The 9,987-nt window shown below is 45.1% G+C and overlaps 1 protein-coding gene across 2 annotated transcripts in view; it reads right to left on the bottom strand.

Moving 5' to 3' along the window:
- Positions 1 to 2,759: 2,759 nt before the first annotated feature.
- The window catches only part of LBHD2 (LBH domain containing 2), a 53,304-nt gene continuing 46,076 nt past the window's right edge, over positions 2,760 to 9,987 (bottom strand). For both annotated transcript variants that reach the window (XM_083440671.1, XM_083440670.1), the window contains exons 3-4: positions 6,440 to 6,629; positions 2,760 to 3,134 (exon numbers count right to left, since the gene is read on the bottom strand). In XM_083440671.1, the coding sequence (XP_083296797.1) occupies positions 3,064 to 3,134; positions 6,440 to 6,629 (261 nt within the window). In that variant the 3' untranslated portion in view covers positions 2,760 to 3,063. The remainder of the gene's footprint in view (positions 3,135 to 6,439; positions 6,630 to 9,987) is intronic.

Raw genomic sequence — 9,987 nt, 5'->3', positions numbered from 1 at the left:
CGGTATAACTCCAAAGTTCGGAGACTAGAAAACCCTGGTTCTCTGAGTTTGTTCAACTGGCCTGCTTTATTCTGTTGCACAATATATAACAGAGTTTGAGCACTGTATATTCAATATAGGATGAATAGAGAAGCAGCAGCATTTTAAGAGCAGTCACAACAGGGTGAAGCCTAACTCTGTAAACTGAGTTATCCCTTAAAAAAAGAAAAAGCAGCAGATGCACATTTGTGCACATGTCTATGGACATATGTGTTAATTCTTCATCTTACTTTTAAAAAAACACAACCCCACTTAAAAACCACTATTGGGAGAGTTGGTGATGTTACAGGAACTAGCCAGTAGGTACCCTTCCATGCTAGCCTTCATCAATTCCAGCTAAAGCACTCTAAAAAAAACCTTCATATGTGGGTTTTCAAGAGAGGTGGGAGGAAAAAAACTTCATACAGAGGATTGTTATTAAACCGCCTCTGGTGGGAGGAAAAAGCTGTTTACACAGAGGACTGGAGATGTTATTAAATCGCCTGCTACACTTACAATGTCAGATATTTCTTCAGCCTTATTTTTCAGGGCCTGCCACTGAAAGTGGGGTGGCAGGGAAGCAAGTGATGCAAAAATGGGGGGAAGCATGAAAGGATGAGCGAGGAAAAGACTTTGGGTTGTGTGCAATGTTAGTCATACATAGATCTATTGAAAGGAATAGACATGACTGACTTAGGCCCATCATTTGCGGAGGAGTACATTTTCTTTAGAGTTTGATTCCCCCGTACCCAAGCACATAAAGAGTGAGCTTTGGTTTCCACCATGTCCTGGAGAACTTTGGTCATCAAAGGTTTTCAAAATATTAGATTAACAGTACATTGAGAATGAAAAGTCCTTCGTGCCGAAACAGATTATGAGGACATCAAAATGAGGGCAAGAATGAGGTGCAACTGGGCTCCTCTGTCAAAGCACACACCATACAAACCTCTATCAGCTTCACTCCAGTCAAACTGTCATGGCTTCCCTCCCAAAGAATCCTGGGAACTGTGGCTTGATGAGAGGGCTGACAATTAGGAGATTATTAGGCGTCACTCATGAAACTACACAGGACTCTTGTGCCAGCTTAAGCTTACGGTGCAGATAAGGCTGCTAGTATCAGTGGCTCTGTTCACGGCACCTGCCAATTTAGGGAACCTTTTTCAACCCAATGGCTGCATATCCTCACAGGGAACATTCAAATGGCGGTGGCGGATGGTACCAGAGGCAAAAGTCCAGTGGATATGTGACTCTTACTTTCAAATAGCAGACAACATGAGAACGGGCCTTTTCTGTGGTGGCTCCGATTGTGGAATGCTCTCCCCAGAGAGGCCTGCCTGGCACCATCATCGCATGTCTTTAGGCACCAGGAAAAACAATCCTTTTTACCCACTGAATAATCTATGGGCTGTTAAAGCTGTGGCGTAGGTGGACTGTTATTATGACTCTTTTAGTATGATCCTGTCTGTTGTTATGCTTTTTATTATGTTTTCATTATTGTGCTCTGTAAAATGTCTTCTTAATGTTGTACACCACCCTGGGATCTTTGGCAGTGTATAAATTGAATAAATAATGATGATAATAATAATAATACATTCTAGCCACACACAAAAGGCAGAGGTTTCTGCAACCACAGCTCTCTGTCTTCCATGCAGGCAAGCAAGAGGCATTGTCACAGTTCGAGCCAGGCAAAAGCACTTGAGGCGGCCACGGATCAAGGCCAGGGAGGGGTGTGGCCTGTGGGGTTAGGGGCGTGGCCTAGTGAGAGTCCCGAGGGCAGCAGGGCCAGGGAGTCCTGGAGAGACACATTCAACCCCCGGGGCCTGAGGTTTTCCGCCCCCTGTACTAATGCCTCAGACCTGGCCACACACACGCACAAAACCCTCAGCAGACTAAATAGTCAAAATAAGACATTATGGTGTGAGGGACAGTACTAATTAGGCAAAAGATGCACCCCTTACCTGTTCCAGCCAGTCTTGAGACCCCAAAAATGTATGTAAAAAAGTCAGCAGGGTGTATATATCTATAACTATATATGTGTGTGTAGATATATATATTTGTATATTTAAAATGTCATAAAAATAGCAACAATATTTCCTATCAACACCCTGGAGTAAATTCGACCTTGATGTAAATAGCAGCAATTGCTCCCCTGGTTTGGCAGGGGGCGGGGGGGCGCTCAGTTACACCACGGCAGAATTTGGACCACGAGAGCATCGTTTGCACAAGTTGTAAGCAAAGCCCAGCCAACCAAACTAACACAGAACTGATTCGATTCACAAGCACTGGTGAACACCTAGTAAATGCACACTGATAAAGAACTCCTTAAACTTTTGTTTCGTTGTCTTTAAAATACGCTGCGTCAGTAAAAGGCTGGGTCATTTCGATTTCCACACAAAAAGAGAGTTTGGGCAACGGGATTAAGTATATTTCCCTTGTTCTGCGCCACTTAAAAGGCAGTCCTAAATATTCTATATAGCCCAAATTCAAAAGTTAAGCTCGTGTCTCTATACAAAAAAAAAAAAAGGTACAAAGTCAAATGGTGCCATTATATTACATCAATTATCCATAATATCACAGTGCTAGTTTTTAAATGGCTAAGAGAAGAGAGGCTTAATAGATTTAAAGAGTTCTGTAGCCATGCAAACCCTTTATGCATTGCCACGGATTGCTGATCGTAGCCTTACTCAAACAAGGCAATTTCATTTAAAAGTGCTAACTGCAACAAATTCAGCTTGCTCATGTTTAGTTTACATGTTTCGTGTTTACTTTAATAATCACTGGAATGTATTTCCGCAATGCGATCCGCTTCCTCCCAAAGGAGATTTAAATGATATGAACGCCAGCCTGAAAAGGTAAACTTTTTGAAAGGAACAGTTCTAAAGCCTACAAATTCCTGGTCACGTACTAACTTAATTTTTTTTTTTAAGGAAAAAAAACCCTTTTGCAATTTTTAAATAGATCACTCTGACATGTCTTCAGAATATGCTAGCTTTCTGATTAAGTTCACACCAAATCTCCGACTTCTGGCCCACTGAATGAAGTTCCTCAGTCATCACCCTCAGTTCTGGTTTCACTGGATTCTGTACTGTCTCCCATGTCCTGATGTGGCGAAGCACCTGGAGGAGAAAACATTCACTGGCTGTTTAGTTTCAGATGAACTTTCACTCGTTTGCAACATTCAGCCGCCTGAAGCAGTCCCCATTTCATGCTAAGATCAACACTCTTGCAGCACTGTCAAGATACCAGTCCTTGACTTTATCTACCCCTTTCTCTTTTTTGAATTAATCCATTTGTTTTTTAAAAGTGCCAATAGAACAAAAGGGAGGGGGTATAAAAAATGTAAAGTGTCACCCCCGGGAAGGAAAAAAGTACAAAGATACAGCTCCAAAGGGATATTAATACTCATGTCATCTACTCCTTTTTCAGCCTCTTCATAGGAACACAGAAAGCTGTCTTATATGGAGACCTCATCTGCACAACACACTTAAATCAACATCATAGTACAGTCATACCTTGGGTTATAGACGCTTCAGGTTGCATTTTTTTGGGTTACGGACGCGCCGAAACCCGCAAGTACCGGAATGGGTTACTTCCGGGTTTCGGCAGGTGCGCATGTGCAGAAGCATGAAATCACAACCCACACATGCGCAGACGCACCGCTGCGGGTTGCAAACGCTGTGGGTCCGAATGTGCATCCCGCATGGATCACGTTTGCAACCCGAGCGTCCACTGTACATTGGTACCTCCGGTTGTGAACGGGATCCATTCCAGAGGTCTGGCTGGATCCTGAGGTTTCCGCAAACCGAGGATCACTGTTCTGCACATGTGTGCAGCGGCAGACCGCTTCTGCACATGCGCACGTGGTGAAACCCAGTCCGATACTTCCGGGTGTGCCGCTTTTGTAACATGAAGTTTACGTAACCAGAGGGTTACGTAAGCCGAGGTGCTGCTGTGCTCTAAAACAGTCATGGCTTCCCCTAAGGAATCCTGGGAAGTTCGTTTGTCAGCGGCACTGAGCGTTGTTAGGAGACCACCCTAATCCCCATGAGAAATTGCAATTCCCAAAATGGCTTGATATGTCAGAGTGGTGCATAAGCGCATCCTTGCAAAGAGAGAAGTCAAGAAATGGTGAAATGAACATTCTTGTCTTGCACCTGCAGCTCAAGGTCACGAGCTCAATGAACTTATGAGGTGTGTCAGAGGCAAATAACTGCGCTAAGGAGAGTATAAGTGGTCTTGTGTTATCAACAATCTGTGGGATGGAACCTAACCTTCCTGTGTTGGATCGCTGCTGTGAGGGTGCTTTGCTGGAAACACTTCATTGCTCTATTCTGCAAGCTGCCAGTCTGGAATGAGAGGCAGATTGAGGTATGACCCCTTTCTACTACAGTCCTGAATGTGTTTAACTACACAAGCGATTGAAACCTCTGAGGACCTTAGGAATGCTAGAGAACTGTTCTTCTACTAAAGGTAAAGGGATCCCTGACTATTAGGTCCAGTCGTGACCAACTCTGGGGTTGCGGCGCTCATCTCGCTTTATTGGCCGAGGGAGCCGGCGTACAGCTTCCGGGTCATGTGGCCAGCATGACTAAGCCGCTTCTGGCGAACCAGAGCAGCGCACGGAAACGCCGTTTACCTTCCCGCCGGAGCGGTACCTATTTATCTACTTGCACTTTGACGTGCTTTCTAACTCCTAGGTTGGCAGGAGCAGGGACTGAGCAACGGGAGCTCACCCTGTCGCGGGGATTTGGACCGTCGACCTTCTGATCGGCAAGTCCTAGGCTCTGTGGTTTAACCCACAGCGCCACCCGCGTCCCTTGAGTTCTTCTACTACCTGTCAGTAAAAATATACTGTTGCTGACCTTACTCAACTATCTGGCATATTTTCTTCTACAAGCAACGTCCTCTGTTCAATGCATAGCTGTCAACTTTTCCCTTTTCTTGTGAGGAATCCTATTCGGAATAAGGGAATTTCCCTTAAAAAAAGGGAAACATTGACAGCTATGGTTCAATGACACAATTCGGTGTGGAGCTGTCTGCGCTCTGCTCATGCCGTAACACAACGATGAATTCCTCTTCCCAGGAAAGTCTGGGAACTTTAGCTCTGTGGGAAGCCATGGCTGTTTAAAGTGGCATGTCACAGCCTTATAGCAATATACAGTGCAGATGGGGCCTTCCTCAGAGCACCAGTTAATCTACCTCAGCAAGGTTGCCAGAAGTCAACAAAGCTTTCTAGGAAAGCACTCTGGCGATTGTCAAAGGGATGAACCAGAGTGGAGATGCTTCATCCTGCTGTATCCTTTTCAGAGGGGGGCAGGCTTCTCCTTGGAAATATTGGGGGGGCTGCCCCCCCAGATGGTGCCCCTGCAGGGAGGCCTCTAAAAGAAGGTGGGGAAACTTGGAGAAGACACTTCTGCATTCCCACGGTCTTCAGATAAGCAGCTTGGAGGGTGACACAGAACGGAGGCCTCACAGCTCTCAAAGAGCTGGGAAGGGACGTCAGGAAATCGGCAGATTATACACACAGTCCCTGTGGCTTCAGAGGCAAAGGGGCATGTGGGATTCTGAGAGGAGCCAGGAGGGTTGCTCTTCTTCCTCCCCGATGAAGAGCAGGGCCTCTTGCGCCCAAGGAAAGAGCAAGAATGAATTCCAGTCGCCCTCTGAGGGTGGTAAAAGAGGTTCCGTAACATTTCGTGACTCACGAGGTGCAAAGCAAGTTCCATGGCACTTCGTGTCTCTGAGGGGCAAAGAAAGAACCAGTCCTATGACAGCAGGGTAGCTCAGTCAGGAAGAGCATGGCACTCTTAATCTCAGGGTTGTGGGTTTGAGCGCCATGTTGGGCAAAATATTCCTACATTGCAAGGGGTTGGACTAGATGACTCTTGTGGTCCTTTCCAACTCTATGATTATGTTACTTTAGTACTTCAGTACAGTGGTACCTCGGGTTAAGGACTTAATTCGTTCCGGAGGTCTGTTCTTAACCTGAAGCTGTTCTTAACCTGAAGCACCACTTTAGTTAATGGGGCCTCCTGCTGCTGCCGCGCCACCACTGCGCGATTTCTGTACTCATCCTGAAGCAAAGTTCTTAACCTGAGGTAATATTTCTGGGTTAGTGGAGTCTGTAACCTGAAGCGAATGTAACCCGAGGTACCACTGTACTCTGAAGGGTGAAGAAAGAAGCTTTGCTCTATAAAAGGCGACCTATGAATACAGCCAACCAACCAACTAATCAATGCAGCAACTAGGGGCAGTATTTAGGGACAGTCAATGAAGAGGCACCAGCTTGCCATATTCTTCTCCTGGAGATGTTGCACAACAGTGAGCTGGTATATAGACATGGCATACCCTTCCGCCATTTTGAAAGTATTGTTTCAGGCTCCCCTCCCACCCCCTGGCAGAGGTTAAATTAAATGACCCATACTTTCAAGATCCATTTTCTGCTGTTGAGCCCTCTGCGCAGCGAGAGCCTTCTTGTCCTCCATGGATTTCAGATCGTCCGGTGGCCAGCGAAGCTCTCCACTTTCAACATCCCCCGTCTCGGATGGCTCCACCACAATGGAGGGTAATCTTTTCGACAGCTTGGGGTACTTTTCGTGTGCCTCTGGAAAAGCCTAAGGTGATATTTCATTTCGTTTTTTACATTATTTATTGTTTTTTGACATTTCTCAACAGAGAGCAAGGGGCAGGCAAGTTTGGCTCTCGGGTGCATCGACCCGCTAGAGAATTCATCAGGACATGCCCTATGAAAATGAAGGTGAACTACATAAAAGCAAGAGGGTTGACCTTGTGCAGCTCCTGTTCAGCTCAAGGAGGCGCACGGAGGAGAATTTTCTGTGGATCATGCTCCATATTAATGAGTGGAAGTTGAGAACCATTTGCATTTTCTGCTTTACACACCAAAAGGATTTGGAATGGGTGAAGACAAAAGCAAAGATTCATTAACAAGCTGATTTTCCAAATTTCAAAAAAGAAGAAAGGTCTTAACATCACCTAAATGTAAAGGTAAAGGACCCCTGACAGTTAAGTCCAGCCGTGAACAACTCTGGGGTTGTGGCGTTCATCTCACTTTACTGGCCGTGGGAGCTGACGTTTGTCCACAGACAGTTTTTCCGGGTCATGTGGCCAGCATGACTAAGCCGCTTCTGGTGAAACCAGAGCAGCGCATGGAAACGCCGTTTACCTTCCCACCGGAGTGGTACCTATTTATCTACTTGCAGTTTGATGTGCTTTCTAACTCCTAGGTTGGCAGGAGCTGGGACCGAGTAACGGGAGCTCACCCTGTTGTGAGGATTCAAACCACCGACCTTCCGATCAGCAAGCCCTAACAACACCTACTTTTAAAATAAATAAATACCTATTTGTGGAAGGGGCAGCTTCTTCATGACCAGTAGGTTTGAATGCAATGTCTTCCTGTGGCTGTATGCCTTGTTGAGGAAGTTATTTTACTGGAGAGTAATCTGGAGGAGAGTGGATTTAACTGGTAAAGGTTTGTTTTCTCAATTTGGATGTGGAGTGCTTTTCACTCAAGGATGAACACGTCGGCTTGTAACATGCCAGAACATTGAGAAAATGAGTTTTAAAGAAAACCTTCCTTGCACCCATGTGGTTGCCTCTCTACAAATTAATGATTTGAAGCCGTTCTCATTGGAACGAGAGCCAGGGGTCCCTCCACCCACAACCTCCACGTTGCCTGCTGGCTAAAGTAGTTGCCGACCAGACATGGTTGCCATGGAGGCAATTGAAAAGGAAAAACGGTTTAACATTCACACTCGGTCTCTGGTAACAAAAGGCAACGTTTGCACTACTAAATCAAGACCTTCATCTTCAACCCTTTGTGCTTTACTAGCGGTGCTGCGTTATGAGTTATTCATGGTTTCTTGGGGCAACAGTTGTTTGCTGTGAGGCGTTGCTATCGACGCCTCATCATTCTGGGGAAGAATATGGCGCAATGCAAACAACAACAACTGGCGTTTAATAACCCACTGTGAAAATGCGTGACAATCCCCAACCCAAAGCACGGTGTATGCTCAATTAACAAATATATTTTGGTAGGTGCAGAGAGGATTGCCAGAGAGCCAAATGATTGGCTGGAAATATAAGAAGAGCCTGCTAGAACATCAGTTCCAGCATCCTGTTCTGACAGTGGCCAAGTAGAAGACTCTTGTAAGCCAGCATTCCGACAGTGGAAGTAGCAAATACTTGAAATGGATCCATCAGTATCAATAGGAATGGTTGAATCCATTGATTCAAGTTGATGACTAATGTAAGTCCACAGATCTCAATGAGGGGTCTACCCCGAGTAGGACTTATTTAGATACGACACTCTGTCCCAGGCCACCACCATTATATGCTTTCTCATTCATCTCGGTGCTGTCAATGCCACTTGTCGGATCATATTATTCAGGAGAATGAATGCAGCTCTGCAAGGGAAAAGATGCCTCATTCATTCGAGCACATTTCTGGCCTCAGCCCTGAATAAATATGTGTCGTCTGCCTGACCACCTGTTGAGTGGCAATGGTAGCTATTCTCAATCTCAGAGCTGCCTATGCAGTTAGCAAGAATCCTTTTTTTTTTAAGTGCAACACTCAAAATGATAAAAGCTCGTTCTGTTGTGAAGGACTACATGAGTCCTCTATACCCAAGTACCACTGAAGGAGAGAACCGTAAGAAGAAGAAAAACACTTAGCAAGTTAATATGTCTGTGTGGGTGTACATGTTCTGTTGCACTAAGTTCCAGAAACTTGGTGGATCGTGACATTTACTTGTAGTTCTTGAGTTTCTTCCGAGGTTTAGAGGAACTGGTCAGAAATATTTGAAGGTCTATCAGTAAATTTCAAGTCCTCCTGACAGCTCTCAGCAAAATGTCATCTTCATTCTCATCACTTGCTGGCAGAAGAAATTTGCCACGCACCATGGGCGTATAAATGTTAAACCTCAATACATTCATGACAATTCCCAGTAGGCTGCCTAAACTCTTAAGAATTACCAGTAAATATAAACCACAATCCAAGTTCTGACATTTACTATAACTAACACATATTGAGAAGAATTCACACAGTAGGCATAGGAATTGTTACCAGTAATATCAGAGGCGTGAAGAAACATGTGATATTCTAGCATCAGACATAATTCCCCAAAAGATGCCATCCAGATCTGTGGCAACATCTGGGTAAGAAGTGCTCATACCTTTCGTACCTTGTTCCAAACCCCAAATTAATTAAAAACTTAAATCTCTAAGAACTGCAATGCTCTACACTCAGTTGGGCTTAAATTCTGAGTAGACATGCTTAGCATGGTAGCAGTGCAATTCTACATTCATTTAATTTGGTGTAAGTTCCACTGTGTATAATAGGATTTACACTGAGTTCCAAACGAGGATCCTTATTTATTCATTCATTTACTGAACATGCACTGGCTGTGGCTGATGTCGTCCAAAACATCTGGAGAACATCAGGTTAATGGAAGGCTTCCAGAAAGGCATAAATTATTCTAAAGACCTGTATGTCACTTTAAAGACATTAAGACTGCAATCCTATGCACACTTACCTAAAGGTAAGTCCTATTGGACACAATGCAACCTACCCCTGAGTAGGATTAGACTTAAAAGGCCATTTGGGGAACAACTTGGGATGCCTATGGATTGTTCTGGCGGCATCATTCTCACCTTATTATTTTGCATGTTAAAAAGGTAAAGAGGCCCCTGACCATTAGGTCCAGTCGTGGCCGACTCTGGGGTTGCGGCGCTCATCTCGCTTTATTGGTAATGTGGCCAGCATGACTAACCCGCTTCTGGTGAATCACAGCAGCGAATGGAAATGCCGTTTACCTTCCTGCCGGAGCGGTACCTATTGATCTACTTGCACTTTGACATGCTTTCGAACTGCTAGGTTGGCAGGAGCAGGGACCGAGCAACAGGAGCTCACCCCATCGCAGGGATTCGAACCGCCAACCTTCTGATCGGCAAGTCC

The sequence above is a fragment of the Podarcis tiliguerta genome (assembly GCF_965153285.1).
Source record: "Podarcis tiliguerta genome assembly, chromosome: 1".
Taxonomy (NCBI): Eukaryota; Metazoa; Chordata; class Lepidosauria; order Squamata; family Lacertidae; genus Podarcis; species Podarcis tiliguerta.
Note: the sequence above shows the minus strand (reverse complement) of the source record. Positions and strands in the feature narration are given on the sequence as shown.